The sequence below is a fragment of the Lytechinus pictus genome, chromosome 1 (assembly GCF_037042905.1).
Source record: "Lytechinus pictus isolate F3 Inbred chromosome 1, Lp3.0, whole genome shotgun sequence".
In the NCBI taxonomy this organism is placed as follows: Eukaryota; Metazoa; Echinodermata; class Echinoidea; order Temnopleuroida; family Toxopneustidae; genus Lytechinus; species Lytechinus pictus.
In genome coordinates, this window is record NC_087245.1 from 31,774,264 (window position 1) to 31,795,090 (window position 20,827).

General features: G+C 35.9%; 1 protein-coding gene across 1 annotated transcript; it reads left to right on the forward strand.

Annotated features, from left to right (window-relative positions):
• Positions 1 to 672: 672 nt before the first annotated feature.
• LOC129278351 (rho GTPase-activating protein 18-like) lies at positions 673 to 18,985 on the forward strand. The gene is made up of 7 exons (XM_054914574.2): positions 673 to 1,710; positions 2,994 to 3,065; positions 5,297 to 5,465; positions 6,367 to 6,458; positions 9,066 to 9,143; positions 15,102 to 15,261; positions 15,565 to 18,985. The coding sequence occupies exons 1-7, from the start codon at positions 1,642 to 1,644 to the stop codon at positions 15,699 to 15,701; spliced, it is 777 nt and encodes a 258-aa protein (XP_054770549.2). The 5' UTR covers positions 673 to 1,641; the 3' UTR covers positions 15,702 to 18,985.
• The last annotated feature ends 1,842 nt before the right edge of the window (positions 18,986 to 20,827 follow it).

Sequence of the window (20,827 nt, forward strand, 5' to 3'; positions counted from 1 at the left end):
TACCGACCACAAGATGACAATAGGAAGAAAAAAAATCAGTAATTCCCCTCCATTATTTCAGGTAAAATTCAAACCAAAATTAATCAGCATTCCTAATAAGTTGGCTTGACCTTTATGTAGTCTACATCCTGTTGTGGAGGAAACTACTCTTCGACATATCATGCTATCAATTTTTTATGTCTTTGGACCACCAACCAGCCCTCACCTATTTCCTTTGGCAGTTCAGTATGCATTGTCTCTTGCCTTGCATGTGCAGCAACGTCCTCTGCACGATAAAAATTTCCTATTTTATAAACAGAGCGATCAATGCATGCCCTAATTTGGCACAGCTTTGGCTCTTCGATACCTGATCTGTTCAGGCAGTTGTTGGTAGTCTGTATTGTCTCATTATTTCGAATGTCTGCTTCCTTGTAGATGTCTGCAGCATTCGTGTTTATAGGATGTCCGTGATAACATGTGGCAGCATGTTCAATTTCTACGAATTGCATCTCAAAGAAACCTGACTTTCTTTCAAAGGCAGTGCCGTACCATCCTGGTTTCTTGCAGAGTTTACCAGAGGTCAAGGAAATAGTACAAATATTTTCAGGAAGTATTTACGGTGGACAACGCAGATCTGTCATACCGGCGCAACAAACTGGGTGTCTTGAATCCCTTGTTGTACGGGAACACATCAGATATCAAACTCTTGTGTCCGGATTGGAATATGCATTATGATTAAAGAGCTTTGAAACTAGTCCACACCGAGTTTATCGACATTCTGCACACTGCTATCCTTGTCAAAGTAATAAGGACGTTCTGACAGAGCATTGCCAAAGAGTTGTACGTAAGAGGGACTTCGCCAAGAAGCCGAAGGTTTATTGCCATTGATTCTTGAAACAACTGACATTCTACAGACTTGATGTCACATGAGCGGGTTGGTTTGGACACGACTGGATCAATTAATTGGTATTACTCATTTCAGCCTGATCTTATTACTTTCCAGTGGAGCTAGTATTGGTGTACCAAGAGATAGAAGATTAACAGCAGCGGCACGAAGTTTGAATCATCTTCCTACATGCAGGAGATGACCCCACTGTCTTATGGATTTTGATCATCATTGCTTTGCTTTGCTCTCAAGAACTTACAATTTTCTTCATGGTTTCTCATATTCTGGTAGTCAAGATTGAAGAAGTGTTGTGAAGATCAGGATCAAGATATACCTTTATAAAAAAAAAAAAATCTATTTTTGTTTCAACACCTGGAACCAATTGTTTATTTGTTTTCTTGTCCTATGAGAAACTCTCCTATGATCTGAAGATCTTGTTAGTGACCAATATTTCTCTTGACCTTGTACTGAAATCAACATCATTTCTTTTGACGTTGGTTTGGATTGACATTTACTTCAAGCACCTGTTACGGTTTATTTTGATGACACTATCTACATGTACCTGTACATGTATATTCCTACCACCATCCCTTTGTGCTGCTTTTAAGCAATCAGCGGTGTTAGGTTACCCCGCTACCTCAGATTGCCTCTGTTTGGATTATAGGGATTATACTCCAGGAATTATGTCCATGAAATCGTTCTATTTCTGATTGCGTATCCTATCCTTATTTCTTGTAAATTGATCCCCCCAAAAGAGCAAGTAGTGTTGTTTCTCCATGATTGCCAAAATGATGCTTGGATTGTGTAGTTTTCTGTCGAGGAAGAGATCGAAAGCGAGACTTCAGGTAATTTGTGTACTGTTAATTGCTTTTGTATTGAAACAAAGCACCATGTTTCTCTTGAATATATCTATGTTTCACCCTCTTTGGAGTTGTTTAAGATGAATTTTGACAAAAATTGAGATCATATCCTTGAGTCAACATTTTCCTGTTGGTCATTCAAGTATATTTCAGTCTAATACATGACACATAATTGTTGGTAATGTCTACATATGGATGTGTACAACTGTGTGTGACATTTTCGTATCTCTCATTTGCATATATATATCTTGCTTGTTGTGCATATAGATGTTTTGTGAATATAAAGAAAAATTTTAAATGACTTGACTCAGCATTTTGCTTGTGTGATTTTTTCTCAATTTATTAAAATCCATTTTTTTTTTTGGGGGGGGGGGTTGGAAGACTTGCCCTTAAAGGTATACATTATGAACATCCTCATGAGCACTCCCTACTAAGTAATTGATTATTTATCATACTCTTGTGAAAAGAAATATGGAACTGATCAATTTCACACATTTATTTTGGATTTATATGACTAGGTTCCAAAGGATGGGATCATATTTCACCATAATATTATTTCTTGACCGTTCACCAAGAGGAATAAACACCTAGTAGCAGTTTTGTTTTGATTATGTTTTGTTACTTACCAGGGCCCCGTAACACAAAGATAAGCAATAAATTTTACAGTGAATGTGTAATTGATTGCATATATAGTGATCGATGTACTCAAGAGTTAAAATCAGCACTTTGATCGAACACTAAAGTTTGTGTGACAAGGACCGGGAATAAACATCTGGTAAACAATCAGTTTTGAGAGCTTATAGAAACTCAAATAGGCAATTCATCATTTTGTTTTCTGGAAGTTTAGATTTCTTCATGAAGGTTGTTTTTTATGGAAATTAATATTAAAGTTATTAAAAGGAAAGTAGATTTCATGACAAAGTCTTAAAAGTTAAGTCAATTGTCACCATATCATGATCTGGTTTATTTACATATATCCAACTCTGTGAAATCTTGAAAACCTGAAGAAAAAAACGACCATAATGAAAATCACCAACACAGAGAAGAACATGTTGTACAATGTATTATTATTGCTTGGAAAAAGACCCGATATCTGACCGAAATGCCTTGCTTATTTTTAAAAATTTTTAGCAAGTATACATTTTCTACCAGAATTTTTGCCCCATATTTTGTGTATTTATACCGTATAAACGTTTTCAGATCATTACCCGACTGGCATTTATGTTTAATAATACAATACATTTTTGTTTTTTCTTTTGTGTGTATAGGACCTACATGGTGCTGATGAAGTCTTTTTAAGGCAAGAAGATCTATTCAAGAGCCTTGCTACAACCCTACCAGTAAGTACCTTTTCAGATTGATTAGCCTTTGTAAAATATTAGTCATATGAAGGAAGTGGTGTTGCGGTCTAGGTAGGTGGTAGAATACGTCCTGGACATTGTAGGGCGATAAATCAGACCACTATATCTGCTGTAGATGTAGATGGATATAGTTATGTAGACCCACTGCTTCCAAAGGGTCCAGCGCAACATACATTGCACCCAAGGGTTCATTACATGCCACCGCGCACAGAAAAATCAAGCCGTAGAAGTCGTGTGTTGTGGACCCAAGAAGTGAGATCCCAACACGCGCGACCCACTAGTTAGAAATCCACTGCCAAACGCGGTTCGTGGTGCGAGGTTAGTATACTAATATACTAACCTCGCAATACGTGTGAGTGCATACATTGTAGACACCAATACCCTTTGATATAAAGGTATTAAACTACAATTGACTCTGTCTACCCAGGGAGAGGTGAATCAGACCACTATATCTGCTGTAGATGTAGATGGATATAGTTATGTAGACCCACTGCTTCCAAAGGGTCCAGCGCAACATACATTATAGACACCAGTACCCTTTAATAAAGTATGAAACTACAATTGACGCTCTCTACCTGGGAGACCTGAATCAGACCACTATATCTGCTGTAGGTGTAGAAGGATATAGATTTGTAGGTTCAAGACCCACTGCTTCCAAATGGTCCAGTGCAACATACATTGTAGACACCAGTACCCTTTAATAAAGTATGAAACTACAATTGACGCTGTCTACCTGGGAGACCTGAATCAGACCACTATATTTGCTGTAGGTGTAGAAGGATATAGTTTTGTAGGTTCAAGACCCACTGCTTCCAAATGGTCCAGTGCAACATACATTGTAGATGCCAATACCCTTTAATATAAAGGTATTAAACTACAGTTGACACTGACAGTGGTGTATAGTGGTCATTGTAGACACCAATACCATTTAATAAAGTATTAAACTACAATTGACACTGTCTACCCAGGAGAGGTGAATCAGACCACTATAACTGCTGTAGGTGTAGAAGGATATAGTTATGTAGGTTCAAGACCCACTGCTTCCAAAGGGTCCAGCGCAACATACATTGTAGATGCCAATACCCTTTAATATCAAGGTATTAAACTACAATTTACATGTACACTGTCTACCCAGGAGAGGTGAATCAGACCACTATATCTGCTGTAGATGTAGATGGATATAGTTATGTAGACCCACTGCTTCCAAAGGGTCCAGCGCAACATACATTGTACACACCAATACCCTTTAATAAAGTATGAAACTACGATTAACACTGTCTACCCGGAGAGGTGAATCAGACCACTATATTTGCTGTAGGTGTAGAAGGATATAGTTTTGTAGGTTCAAGACCCACTGCTTCCAAAGGGTCCAGCGCAACATACATTGTAGACACCAATACCCTTTAATAAGGTATGAAACTACAATTGACACTCTCTACACAGGAGAGGTGAATCAGACCGTTATATCTGCTGTAGATGTAGATACAATTATCTGGGTATGAGACCCACTACTTCCAAAGGGTCTTGTGCAGCTTAGCCACCAGTTTCCGTTAACAAGTTATTAAACTACAATTGACGCTCTCTACCTGGGATACCTGAATCAGACCGCTTTATCTGCTTTAGATATAGATATAGTTATTTGGGTTCAAGACCCACTGCAAGTGCAGTGGAGGCACCACTACCCTTTAACAAGGTATTAAACTAGAATCGACACTTTCTACCCAGGAGAGGTAAATGGATACCCAGTAAGAATAGATTCTTGGAATGATGTAGTACCCTTTCATTGCAGCCAAGCTTTTGTTGGGGTTATAATATGTAATATTATGCATGGTAGATTCGGTTCATGCTGTTGTTAATTTATATGAATAGTCATGAAGTTTTGCTAAAATAATGATAATATTCAGTGCTTGTATAGCGTATGTCACATACCATTTAACTTTTCTTTATGCTTCCAACGGACTTGGATATATTTGTAATGATAGATTTTGAACACAGTTGAATTTCATTTGTTTTTAATATTGCAAAATTAATATTATGAATTTTGTTTCACTCTTGGCTAATTAGTTTCCATTAATTACTCCAAAACACATTTCGGTAAGGATGTGATAAAGTTTTGTTATTTGTTTTATATTATACAGGTATTTTGTTTATGTGGATAGGAATGATTTTGTTTTAATGTTTTTTTTTTTTTTTTTTCTTGTCTTTTTCAGAATATCACTATTGCCAAAGATGCACAGGGTACCACCCCAGTAGAATTCCTATCAGGAAAGGATGTTGATAAAGTGAGGAAGATAGCTCTGATAGAGCTGACGGCCATGTTTGACAGGATGGGCATCGAGTTTGAACCCATCAGAAAATCAACCAAGAGGAGAGTCAAAGGTAATAAAATCTTTTTCATTTGTACTTTTGAAGCCACTTAAGATTTTGCTTCAATATGTAAAGTTGCAGGTGAATAGGGTGGATATTCTAGTCGTTTATTCAACCTATGTAGAGTCTACTGTTGAAATGCTCTATTTACTTCAATAATTTGAGGCGTCTATTTGATTTTGCTAGTTATGTCTTAATATGTTAAATCTATGTGCAACTTGAAAACTCAAGTTATGAAAAAAAAGAAATAAGTATTCATTTCACACACTTGTAAAGGTCACAAAGTGAAAAATCAAAGTTCATCTTTAGTAATGTAATGAACTTCGATGAAATGTAACAAGCTCATTCCTTAAATTTGATCTTGATTTCAAAAGTAATAATTACCGGTATACACTACTGTGTTACTCACCAAATATCAAATGAAATATTGATCACAAATTGATGAGTACTAAGTTCTTGTGAAATTGGTATAAATGCTGCCATGGTAAAATGTGCATTGAAAGCCTTGTTGAAGCAATTCACTTCCAATACGTTAAGGGCCTCAATCCTCAATGTTTTAAAATATATGCTTGCAAATTGCGCCCTAATTGTGACTGTCACTGATGCACGTTAATCGTGAGAGATTGGTCGACCACAGTGTACTTTACACACTTCAGTTTTCACCTATAGTTCGACTGATTAATCCTTCTTATTACCTGTGCTTGGTTTTTATCATTCAGAGGAATATTTCTTTGATCTAACAACTCTTATTTGCGGCCCATGCAATCATGTACATCTCAGGAAAATGTGGTCGACCCAAAAGCCCCTCACGATAATGAAAATCTGTGGCATGTATAGTATGAAATGCCCAAATCAAACTATCAAATAGAAACAATTATCATTTTTCTTCTTTGTTTGTGGCTTCTTTGTACAGAGAATGGTGTATTTGGTGTTCCTTTAAGAAACCTCATTGCCAACGATAGAATGTGGAGCCCAGAAACAACCACACCTCTCTTTCTCCAAAAAGTAAGTATGAGGTACTGTAAAGGACTTTCACATGTCATTGATATATAAAGTTCTACTTAATTATGATCTGATTGTCATGATTTATATTAAGAGTCACAAATGATAGTAAACACATTTTTAATGGCAACAAATATGTTCAAGGAAGAGTGATAATACCCACCCTAAATAAAAGGTATTTTCTGAATTGAAAGGTTTTATTGTGAACATGATAAACAGCTACACTGGAGAACTGTTATGACAGAAAGTGTTTCTTTCAGCATAATATTGTTAAATGGGGCAGAGCTCAGCTGCTGAAATAATTTTGAAAGTATGGGTATTACTGTTTGATAATACAAAAGAAAATTGAGTTCACTGTGTATATCAAAGGAGAATGACATGAATAGAACTTGACCTAGGACATTGATACTGGTCAGACACCAGTGGCGGGTCCAGGCGGGGGCCCAAGGGGTACATGCCCCTCTATATTTTGAAAATTGCCCAGTGAACATATATGAAAGTATTGATATGGCTAAATCTAAAAAATTATAATGTGCTCACCGTCTTGTTTAAAATTTGCTCCATGTGCCCCCTTTCATATGTTTCAAACTCCTGTATCCACAACTGGACATATCAACATATAATATATTAGAATTTCTTTAAATTTTTCTTGAGAAATCAATTATTTTCAAATGCATTGAGAATCAATCAAAGCTATTCTATTCATTATAAAATATATTTGTGTAAATATTCAGTTTTCTCTTTTAATGTAATATCAAGGCATTATATGTCCCAATTATTTTGGACAAGGTCTTACATTTTTCCTTGTTTGCGATGTTGCCCGTGGTGATTGTTTTATAATGAAACCTACTTTGTTTTGAAACCTACTTGAATCACTCTCCCATGGTCATGAAAGTGTGAACTATAGTCAAGGCTATGGGAGTACATGTATGTTGTATGCACATGTACATGTATCATATGAAGTACTTACTTTATAGATAATTGATATATAGCATTTAAAGTACGCCTTATATTGAGTTACTTATTCAGAGGCGCAGAGGAAATATATTATGGAGAAGGGGATTATTCGAAATATGACAAAAATAATTATGTTTTAAAATTGGATTTGAATGATTCTGTAGACTACATATTGCAAATAGTTTGAAGAGAGTGCATCCAACATAGTGGGAGCACTTTCAGCCAAAGTCTTTTCACCTAATGAGCATTTGACTCACTCAAAATGCTTTATAAGAAATTGACTGATCTTGCAAATCAGTTACCTATTCACATTCAACAAAATTGATTTGCCATTTTCATGCATTTTAAATACATGTACACACATAAATAGGTTCTCTCTGTCATTGACGCTTGGTCTTTACAAAATTTGTATGACTTTGTACTCATGTAGGTACACGGGAAGGACCTTTAAGGACGTTCCACAGTTAAAGTGAAATCCATGTCATTTTTACAAAACTTTGCACATAGATACTTTAGAACCTTAATATTCGAAATATGCAAAAATTAACATAGGTCCATGTGCTTGATTTTTTGCTATAGAGCTTCAAAGTTCACCCAAATTGATGTTCTTAACAATTGCGCATTCAAAATAATTTGGCATTTTTAGACCGCCCAAGATTACTACAATGAGTTTAAACCTCCATTACTCATTCAAAATACATGAAAAAGTCATCAAATTTCGCAAGAGAGTTAATAATTGTATCGTTAGAATGGAGAATCTATTAATAGTGCTATTTGTTTGCAATTTTAAGTTTAACAGCACTGTCAGTTCTTAAAAATGGCGTAAAAGATAACAAAATCCCAATCTAAAAAATGTAAAATTTCAGTAACAAACTACAAACGTACAATAAATGCTGCACTTTATTCAAAATCCATGTCATTTTCACCAAAATTTGCAGAGTTGTAGAGGAAGGTATACCTAAGAGGTACAAACATTAAAAAATAGGGGTTCATGTGCTTGTTTTTAAACTATCAGCATTTTTATTAGAGCAAATGTGCTTTTTAAAACACCAAAAATGGGCCGAATGCTTAGTATCTATGTGAAGAAAAAATCAAAACCACTCTACCATTTATTCAAACTCGGGCTAATATTCCTGATTCTTTGTATTTTGAAATTGTAGAGAATATTTTTTTGAATGGTCCATGGAATAATTCAATTTTTTTGCTTCATGAAATAACGCATCGGATCTGCAGTTAAAGTGCAGAAGATGAGAAAAATCAGCTCATACCCGCAGCTAATTAATCACCTGTTCATCCATTGTGACGTCAGCGCGCAGAGTGTAAACTATGCGCAGATCATAATGCGCACAAATATAACTGTGGAACGTCCTTAAATGATTGTATTTTACATCAAGAGAAATAACTACTGGGGTAGATTAATGCACAGTGTTTAAGGCAGACAGTTGCAAAAGCAGTCATTTTTTTTAATAATTTGCTTTGTAATTGTCTTGCTATTCATGAATTTTTAACTTAACCCTTTCAGCATGTGCTGCTGGTCGATATTTATATTCATTTGTATATACTGATATGTATTTCATTGATTAGATATACGCATTCCATGGTTGTATGTTTTATGTTGGTAAAATATATTTAATCATTTATTTCTCATTTCAGTTAATAGGTTACTTAGAAATCCATGGTTTAAATGAAGAAGGAGTGTTGAGAGTACCAGGTTCATCAGCAAGGATAAAGGTAATGAAAGCCATTGATTAATTCATTCTTTAATCAATCTATTCATTCATCCATCCATCCATCCCTCTGAAGCGGGGGTTGGTTATAAGCCATTCATATAATATTAGATTATTCATCTGAGAATTACAGATGCATTAATGTAGAAATTACTCACTGGTTGAGGGTTTCTTATGTATTGATTGGGTGAATGATTAATTGATTGATTCATTAATTGATTCATTAACTTATTGATTCAATGATTCGTTGATCTATTGAGTAATTAATTGATTGATCCATCCATTCACACATTCATTCATTTCTTCATTCGTCCACTCATTAATCCATGTTAGATGACATAGTCATGATAAATATATCAATATCTCTTGCTATCATGATAGCCACTTACAGAGAAATTTACATTTCTGTCATGAAATGCATTTCTCTATAAGGTTGGTGGAGTTCACTTTCACTGACTAGAGAGAAATAGAATGAAATGTAATCTAACTAAAACAATGGAATGACCTACATCTAAGATATTTAAGCAAACACATATTATCAAGTGTTATAGTGTGAATGGGATATGTTGTTTCAAACCTGAGTGTTTTTGCCTGTAATTGTTTCCCTTGAATGCTATCACAATTATGAAAAGAGCCAAACTGACCTTACAATAATCACCAGGTTTCCTGTATCACAAAGCAAAGCGATTGATCGTACTGTTTATTTTTATGATCGATTGCACCCAATGACCAATGTAATTAATCGTTAAAATCAGCACTACGATCAATTGATTAACTTTGTGTTACGTTACCCAGGTATTAGCTTTCACTTCTCACTTATGATGGACAGAGTGGATTATATTCTCAGCATTGTGCAAATATATTGTAGTCCATGTTCGTGACAGGCGTATCCTAAGTCCACTTGGGGGGGGGGTAGAATTTAGTTTAGGGCACCAGAGATACTCGGGCATGAGGAAGAAAAATTACATAACAAGCAGGTGACAAAGGGGATAGGGAACACAACCTTTGATTGTTTTGAGGTAGGGGATCTTTAATACTTTCTATTAAGGGTAAGAACAGAAATTTGTTATATATATATATATATATATATATATATATAGAATATAATACACTATTACAATTTAAATGGTTGTGTGACTTAGCTATATGTAGAAATGAACTAACTTTACCTGTTGCATACTGGAACAGGTTGGTTCCTTCACAAAACCAATGGGAGTTATAGAATTCAGTCATCAGTGGAAAGTTTTAAAACAAGATATTGTAAAGTAGTCAATTTCTATGAGCAACAGTCACAATTGTGCATTGTGGGTGTATCCTCTTCTCTTAATACTACAACAGGATAGTCACTATAATCCATTAGAAAGGCAGTGTGGAGCAGTGATGAGCCATGAAAGCATTATTTCCTTGCATTTGATTCATTGGCATACAGATGGGGGGCCATGGACCCTTCCCCTCCTCCCCCCCCCCCCCCCGACAAAAAAAATAAAAATAAAAAAAGAAAGAAAATCTTGACCAAGAAAAATAAGAAATTTAAAGAAAAGTAAAGAAAAATTGTAAAATATATTCATTTCTGAATATTATATCAAAATGGAGCACAAAATTAGATTTTGAATAAAGAGGTTTGTATTTATTTTGTTAGTTCACCTTGCTCGCTTGCAATTTTTTGTTAGAAATTTCAAATTTCGCCCCTTACGCCATGTCTTTCCCCTTAAAATGTAGGGTCCATTGCGCAACTGATATGATATTCATACTGTATAGCCTATTGTGCATTGAATTGAGAATGCACTGTTTCCTGTTGACATGATGAGTGGGAGAAGGGAATTTAAAAAAAAAATCACAGAGTTCTCTACGTGATGAGAGGAAGTTGAGATAAATTCAACTAAAATATTGTATCGGTGTATTAAGCCCCTTTCACAATTGGTGGTACGACTGTTTACAACCGTTGTGATTGTGTGCAACATATATTGTGACCAATTGATCGCAAACGATCGCACAAGCAATTATGAAAGCCCTGTTAGTGAAAGGTTTATGGAAGCAGCAATCAACTTTACTTTGTAAATGGTTATTACCATTATGTTATGGAATGCAGTGCTTTTTATTAAAATTCTACATATGAAATTTGTTGTTTTTTGTCAGATTTAAAAAAAAAAGTTTTTTTTTCTTTATTATTTTAACTTCACAGCATGTCCACTCATTTTATCTTCTTCCTCACAATTCCATAAATCTTTTCAGTAAGAAAAGGAGATAAGTACTTAAATTGTATGGGAATCGTTACGCTCAGATCAACAAGTTTACAAAATACTTAACAACTTTGTAAGAATTTTATGGACTCTGGAATATCTACAATAATGCTTTTGGAGAGATCCATTTTATAACAGTGGTGTAGATGACATTTTGGTTTGTATGATACAAAGGTAAAATTGTAATCATAAAATAAATAGAATATAAAAAACACAATCAAAACTTCACAGAAATCATAAAACAAGGATGATACAAAATGCAGACTTTGCATTCCCTTGTCAAAACTATCCTCTGCCGAAAACGTTTTGCTGTAGCAGCTGCCAAGAGTTGGAATGCTATCCCTCTTTCAATAAGAAATGCTTCCAGTGTTCTTGGCTTCAAATCTCCCCTTAAGACATTCCTTTTTCCTCAATAATCAATTTCCCTTTTTATCTTGAATATTGTGGTAATTATTGCAAATGTTAAATTATTATTCATACATTGTACGCGCAAGGTACCTTTCGTTTTTAGCGCCTCTAAATATCCATTATTATTATTATTATTATTGTAGTATTTGAACATTGAATTTGACAAACATTGAAAACAAGTGGATCAATCTTAATCTGAGAAAGATATTTACGGGGAATGTGTCACATGATGTAACGGAAAATAGGATGGGAGCGGTGGTGAGGTGACCATGAGATTAACCATCCAATATTTATTCATAGAAATGTGAATGACATAATAACATTGTTTTATTGATAGAAATAATAAATGCTGGAAATGTTTGTAACCTTGGGTGAATTATTGTTTTTTAAAACTTGGAGAGGGGAATGATCAATGAACTTGGCAATAACATCATTGGAAATCAATCTGTCTCAGTGATTTAAGCCTTTGTGATAATCATAGCTGATGTTTGATATTGATGATTCATCAGTAATGACATGGACTAATTAATCTGTAGGTTAAATGAAGTATATCTGATTTTAAAATGCCAGACAGTTCTAGGCTTGGGGTGTACTAGCTGAAATATTGGTTCAATGTACCACTCATAATGGGGGGGGGGGGTTACATGCCGTTAGATCTACATTAAGTTTTACTTAAAGTCATGCTTTAAATGTTGATGCTCGCATGATGTGTGATGCACAATCTCATTGATTATTATGCAGTAACTCACATTCTCTTCGCATGATTAGACCAATGTGGTGATACCTTACACCTTACGCATCTGCGCCCTGTTGCATAAAAGTTTCTATTATGGTACGTTTGCAATCCAATGGTAACTACCATGGTAACCCTGATCAACAGCCAATCAAAATCAAGGATTCCATGCAAGTTACCATTGGATGGCAAAGTTACCATAATGGAACTTTTATGCAATGGGGCCCAGGAATATAAGTGTGACTCTAGTTACACTCCAATTTTTTGTAAAATACTCCCCAGAAGTAATAAATTCACATTTTAAAAACACATTTTGTCCTTTTCATATTAAATCCAAAACTCTTCAATTCTCACTTCCTGTGTAATTTTGTTGTGAGCAGGGGAAGAAATGTATTATGAATAAAAATAGAATGAAAATTGCAAGAATGGGGCAAGCATATCATAGATAAATTGTCATCTAATTATATCATAAAAATGTTCATAATACTAAATTCAAAATGAAATCTGCACCTGAGCTTGAAGCAGTCAAAGACCCTATAAAGGCTATGGTCTTGATGCCCCTCTGACTGACCTTGAAAATTTCTACACCCTTTTAAATTTTTTCCTAGTTATGATGTAATATGTTACCTGCCATCCCAAAACCACCAACAAGTCGCCCAAAACAAATTTTGAAACCTTGTTTTGAGCTTGAAAAAGAACATCCTGAACTTTGAAATGATATATGTAACTTGTCAAAATTGATCAACAATAACCCACTCAAGTCCTAGATTGATTATAGAAGAAATTCAGAATATTAAGGAGAAAATCGGGTTTGAACTGAAAGTAGGGTTCACTCAGGCATGAGATGTACACACTGCAATTTCAGTGAAACTTCCAAGCAGTCCTGAAAAAAAATGGTAAAAAAAATGTTTTATCTCATCTTTTATTTAACTTTACAACTTCAAGTTTCTACATTATGAAGATGAAGAAGAAGAATTACACCTTCGATAAGTTAATTTTCCAATTTTTTTCTCTTGGATGACCAAAATACTATTTGGGATAATTTTTAGAGAACCTTACCTGGTGACCTATTGTTGGTTATTGGGTGACTAGTCACATATAGAAATGTAGAACCTTGCCCTAAAAAGAAAGAAATTTAAGGCCTGTGGTACATCGCAATTGCCTTGGAAGGTGTAGTGTGCCTCTCCCATATAATAGTATGCCAGGGAAAATAGGAAAAGATATATTTTGCACAGGAAGTATAACCTTGTTTCTGTTTATTACTGCACTTTGATGGAAGGCTAAATTCGGGCAATGCTTTCGACTTGTCAACTTCGATCCCTTTCAAGTTTAATGATGTGTGTTGGGAAATAAAAGAGTTCTGTAATGCAGTTATGTACATGTGTATGAATTGGATTCCAGCCATGGCACTGCTATGAAGGAAGGCATTAATCTGTATTTGATGCTCTAAACCCATGGGAGAGGGTTTCAGTAGATAAAGGCAGAATCCATGCCAATCCTGCATTAAACAACTCATTCAACTGTTTGTATAAATGAATCTAAAAACGTAAAAGAGTTTTCACATAAATTCATTATGCACATTATGCATACCCTCAGGATAATGGGCATCTTATGTTATATTTACCAATAATATGTTAACCCAGGGAGCTCTGGCCCGCACAGCGGGCCGGAGCCCAGGGGCTTACCGTGTAATTCGCCATACCCCACGGTAGTAGCGTGAGGTATGGTCTAAATCATTTTAAGAGTAAATAGTTAAAACAGAAATTAAGCACTTACCACGATTATATGGATGAAGGTCTAACGAGTGGCAGCTTCCTGACATCGAGGCACAGACTGGAACCTCAAAAAACGAAAAGTTCTGTCGCGGTAGCTCTCCTTCTTTCAAAATTCAAAACAAAATGGCCGATCGAGACCGAGGCTATAGCACTAGCGCATATAGACTTTGTCAAATTCGCGCATGCGCCCTACACCCTCGGTACCGGTCTCGAACGGCCATTTTGCTATGATTTCTGAAAGAAGGAGAGCTACCGCGACATAACTTTTCGTTTTTTGAGGTTCCAGTCTGTGCCTCGATGTCAGGAAGCTGCCACTCGTTAGACCTTCATCCATATAATCGTGGTAAGTGCTTAATTTCTGTTTTAACTATTTACTCTTAAAATGATTTAGACCATACCTCACGCTTCTACCGTGGGGTATGGCGAATTACACGGTAAGCCCCTGGGCTCCGGCCCGCTGCGCAGGCCGGAGCTCCCTGGGTTAATAATATGTAAGCTTAATTTTGCATTACGTGAAGGTTTTTTTAGAACATTATACTTCATTGATAACTTTCGAGTATTGTAAAAACAAGATACATAACTTGCATTATTTTTCCCTGAAATGTTGCATTAATTTGCTATTTTAATTTGCTATTTGGCTCTTACTTGGATGAATAAATGTGATTTGATATTTTTCTCCACATGAATGAACTGCCTTTGTGTTCTATGAATATTTGTTATAAAAGAGGAAAAATCAAAATCCTTTCTTTGCTCCCATATTCATGATGTATTAAAAAATATGTTTTTTAAATTTTCTATTACTACAGCAACTTCGAGAAGAGATTGAGCGTGATTTCTACGATGGCAAGTTCAGCTTTGAAGACCTGCGGATTAATGATGCAGTTGGACTTTTAAAGCAGTTCTTGAGAGAGATGCCTACGCCCATCCTTACATTTGAATACGTGAATGCCTTTGCCATGGTTGAAAGTGAGTATTCCACATTTTAAGAGTTTGATACCACAAGAGGAGGATGGGGAGTTAAATCAACTTCATTGTAAATAAGGAGCATGCATTTTGAAACCATATTTCCTACAAACAGCTAATTCCTGTAATAAATCTACTAGTGTGGAATCTGTGTTAGATTTCAGTTGTTGATATGTCAAGTTCTTTATTTAGCGACCGAATGATAATAAAACAACCCTAGTCGTGGGACTTCCTATTGGAGATACTGGATAAGTGTAATTGCTTGATAAACATATAACCTTTCTTTTGTCCTTCCTTTTTTAATAGAAATCAAGGACCGGAAAAAGCAGCTACAGTGCCTTAATCTCCTCGTCTTGGTGCTACCAGATACGCACAGAGCAACGTTGAAGGTAACAGTTTATACATGTTTAAAAAGTCTTGGGGAAATGTTAAATTTCGAATGAAGTTTGGTGAAACCATGGTCCCCACGGTGACGGGGACGCAACCGTTTTCCTCCGGGGGCATCACTCGGGGAACTATAGTTCCAACCTTGGCCCTGGGAAGCGGGTTTGCTGGGGGTGCTGCATGTATTATTCTCTATAGGCAGCACCCCTGGAATTCTGGTAGGTGTTAACAAATGGAAAAATGTAAAGTAAATGACCTACATGTATATTTTGTAGTGAACCTTTTTTATTGCTTGTCAAATTTACGTCAGCACTCCCAGTAAAAAAAAATGTTCTCGGGGCCCTGGTTCTAACCACCTCCTCTGGCAGCTGTACATATTGGTTCACATGATATATTGGTACACATGTAGGTGTTTAAACAGGGTACTTTTGTACTACAGAGTGCGAAGTATGATGAAAAGTCCTGCTTCACCATGCATCATATTTCATGTGTAATCTCATTAATGAGAACAGGGTGGCATCTATCCCCTCAGAATGATCTGACCATCGTAGTGATACGTTATATACAGTGGTGCTTAAAAGTTAGTGAACCCCACCAGAAAATGCACTCCTTCATGCTGAGTGTTGAATGGAGAAAACAACACTACAAAGTTCGGCGAGCCCAGAGAAATAAACTTTATTGAATGTAATATTTTATCACAATTAAATATCTAAACATGGCAGAACTTGAACACTTGAAATATGTTCATTTTCTGAACCACTGTATCTACACAACTGGAAATGTAAGTGTGATTTTCAATCACATTTAAATCTCTGAGAAATCATAAAGTTCATAAGGTAGTATTTGTTGTCCCAAATAAATGAATAAATGGAAACTTGCATTTTTACATGATATTTTGAAAATACATGTACATTAGAAAAATGAACATATTTACACTTTTAAGTTAAACATTGACACATTAACAGTTATGAACATTAAACAATAAACCTCATCGCAGAATCACTCAGATTTTGCAAGAAGGTCTGCGTAAAAGAAAGATTCAATATTTGTTTAATTCTCTTTTGTTAGAGGTGAAATATGACATTCCTTTTCCTGGGAAAAGATTCTTTGAAATATTTGTCAAAAATTTAAGAAAAGTACAAATCTTTGACTTTGTCAAATCCTAATTCTTCTAGTCATGTAGAATAACACCAAGTTACCCATTTCCCGTACCTGAAGGGTTATGTTGATCACAAGTCTATCCCTCTGTTATAATCAGAAATTCTTATTATGGAAAAGGTAATAATCAGCAGGTGTACCTTTTCTTATGGTGGGACACGTAGTGACTGATTGCAGATAGAAGGGATCTGTTAGTAATCATCAAAATCTGTCTATTTTCCAGAGAGTACTGACAGATCCCCCATGTGGGGATGCTTAGCAGGTGTACCTGGACCCTGTAACATCAAACTTAGCAATTGATCATAGGGCTGATTTACGATTGATCATACACAATAATCGGTGCAAGCATTTGTAGAAATCAACCCCACAATCAATCGCTAAGCTTCGTGTAACCAGGCCTTAATGATGAATCCTTCGTTGTCATTGGAGAAAGTAGATATGTTTAATTATCAGGGCATGTCTCTGTTTCCCAGATGGGATAGCTTATATGATGCACCACCCTTTCCTACATTCTTAAGTTTGGATTGATTTCAGAATCTTGGAATCAATCATCAAAGTCTGTCTATTATTTAAAGGGCAGTGACAGATGTCACTTGTATACCTTGCAATGTGGCAAGACTTCAGAAGGTGGACCGCCCTTTCCTTTACCTTCGATCGGCTCATGGTCGATCGAAGACGTGGAAGGGAAGACAAAGGCCCTCCAATTACATGCCCCAGTAAATCCCAGTCGAAAGTGTTCCCTGTTCGTGACAATTTATGGAATATCCCCAAATAGGCTGCAAATGGCTGCCAGAAAAAGAGATTAAAAGGCTTTCAGAGGAAATATCTATTTGTTATCTTAGCTTGAAGCCAGGACTTGTCATTTCATTCTGTGGCAGTCCATTATACTTTAAGCATTCACACATGACTTTTTGATCCTTGTGATTTTTAGGTTTTTAGGTTAAAAAAAAATTAAATGTTATAGTCGTATGACAACTTTTATTATTTCAAATTGCCTTCATTGTTCGATTACTTGTTTTGTTTTACATAAAATTGTTATAAACACGGTAATGGATCTTGCAAGAGATTAGCATTGTGTGGTAAATAAGCAACCTTATTGAGATTACTACTGCTTACCATAAACCGTTTTTAAATATTTTCCCAATCATTTGTATAATGTATTGCATCATGTTGAAGACTTCAGTCTTTACAAATAAATCATTAACCTTGATATGATATATACATTAACTTAAGCAGTTAATACTGTATAACTATTTCTGTAGCCATGCGCAAGTACAATGATCCAGGTAATAAAACTATGAATTGTTTGTCTGCAATATGCTTTCTTTTTTTGCAAACTAAAATCCTTTAGTTTGAAATAAAACATTGTTGCATTTCCCAGGCATAGAAGATTCAGTTGATCACAATCAATTATAACATTTATATCTCTGTACGTTACACTCCAGATAATGTGTTAATACATTATCTCCTGTGCAACAGAATAAACAGGTTTTTGAATGACAAAAATTGTCAGGTATCATAACGTGAGATATAAAGTAAAGACAATACATACATTTTGTTGATTTATTATTAGGGCTGTAATAAGAATGCTAATAAGGGCATTTTTAGTGTATAGGTGTGTATATTTCCAATTTCAGATTTGAATGATATATATATTCGATAAAAATAGAAAAGAATAAAAAGATATGTGTGTGAATGAAGATCCCAGACCAGAAAAGTAAGTCTCTTTTTTTCCTTGCTATATTACGATCCAAGCTACATATTGTTGTTTTGTGTATTTCATCAAAGATTTATTATTCTTTTTAAGTTAGAGAAACATTGATAATTACTGTGTATGAACACACCACTGTAAAGCTAACCCACCGCTGGGTGTTTTGACTTCAGGCTGTTATGATGACCCGTTGTTATCATCCTGGTTGCTAAGCATGATGGGAAGACAGGAAGTGAGAGCAACAGTCTCTGTCATGCAATCGCATTTCTATCCAATTTTCTTTCTTTCTCTGTCTCTCTTTAAAAAAAATTTTAAAACAAATTGAGTGAAGCTATCAATTAAGTTCTGTGCAGTCCTGTGTAAAAGTCTGCCACACAAAACTTTAAGCAGTCTTAAAAATGTGGAGCAAATTCTAATACGATACCAGGACAATTATTCCGTCCGTGTATCTTGCGAGTAGTGGATCCTCTCCACAATAAAAGTGAAAAGAGGAAAATAAAACAAAATTAGATTTTAAGGAAGATGTTTTGTTTCTGATGAGTTTACTAATTCATGTTACGCAAATGATGATATGTTATTAATCCTTTTTAGTGAGTTGTTTTTTTCAACAAGCCATTAGCCATAATTGTTTTTTATTGTACATGAAACAGAAAGTAACAGTTAACTCACTTTTTTAGGTTTCAAACATAATATCCTTTGACATTCCTGAGAGTTGATAAGTAGGGAATAGGGAAGTAATTTTTTTAGCTGAACCCATGTAGGTCCTTTCGTACATACATAATGTATGATTATCAGAGTTGGAGCGTTTTTCAGAAGAAAATTAAGATCCTTAGATGTAGAGTTGCTTAATGTGTTTGCATTTTTGGTCATATGGGGCTTAAATTTATTTGGTTAAGTGATGCAATCACATATTTCATTCTTGACAGAGGATATTGAAAATGTGTATCTGTCCAATCTAAATTCATTAATGATCTTGGATAGCGCTTACTTCACCTTTATTATGGCAGATGATCAACAGACAGAAGACACAGGTGAGGAAGGAGACATGACAGGCCGATATCTCTGCCCCCTCCCCTCCCTCCTCGCCCTTCTCTTTTTTAATGCAGAACATACAAGAGTTGTAGAATGTTTAGAAGGGTAATATGACATTCAACCCAGTAAGCATTTCTCACCCACCATTTTGGCACAAAATACCAGAAAAATGCTTGATGATAAGTCATTATTTACCACTGTTGCCCCCCCCCCCCACCCTACTCTTTCTCTCCCTCCATTTATGTATTTCTCTTCTTTTAAATTCTTTTTGCCCTCTTTGCAAAGACCTTTACATGATCGCAAATGAGAAGAGATTGGGTTTCTTCGAAGGGGGAGCGAGACATTGCCCCCAGCTGTCCAGCCCCGCCCACTCATTCAGAGCGATTGAGTGTGGAGGGATGCCAATGAAATTACTAAAAAGGAAGACGCGCCCCCTCCCCCACCCTCCATATTTTAATTTTGCAGAGATATTTTGTAATTTATTAATTAAAGGACAGTACCCTTTCTCAAGGGTAGGGGGACATTCACCCCAGCAAGCCAGCCCCGCCCACCCTCCTGGGATGCTGGGAGTCTAGTGAAGACTATGATCAAGAAACAGAAGGCCCTAGAACGAAAGAGAAAGAAGGAGAGAGAGAGCATCCTGTTAAGTCTTGACTCAGATTGGAGGAGAGTGAGTCAGATCATATCGCGATGAGGGGAAGCTTTTCATTTCTTCCGCTTCCCACGCTCGGGTTTCGCAAGGTTTACTCTCGCGCAGTTTCTTGACACTTACCATTTTGGAGCTCCTCCATAAGATTTTGCAGCCTTACTTGGCACTTGAGTGGATGCCATGGCATGTGCTTGAAATCTACCTGCTTGTGGCGGTTACAAACTGATCCAGAGGTCATTGGTTCGAGATATGCATCGCGTCTTTGCGATGGCAACCTCAAATTCTTTCCCAAGACGTATTGCATATTATGTAAAATCTTAACACATTCATATATCTGGAGGTTAGTGTCATCACTGACTCTATCCAGAGATCGGTATCATGCAGGACATGATGATGTGACATTTGATATGCATTTGTGATCCTCACAGTATAAACCACAAGGCAAGGTTTTGGTGTCATTGAGTACTTCCTCAGGGAACTCTTTTAAGGTGCTTTGGAGGTGACACGACATTTGCTTATGAGAGAATGGCTCCAGGCTTTTTATCATCTATGATGTAGGGTTAGGGTTGCAATAGGTTTGTGTGTCAGTGTTTAGGGTAGGGTATAGTGTTAATACATGGTTAAAGTTTGTCGTT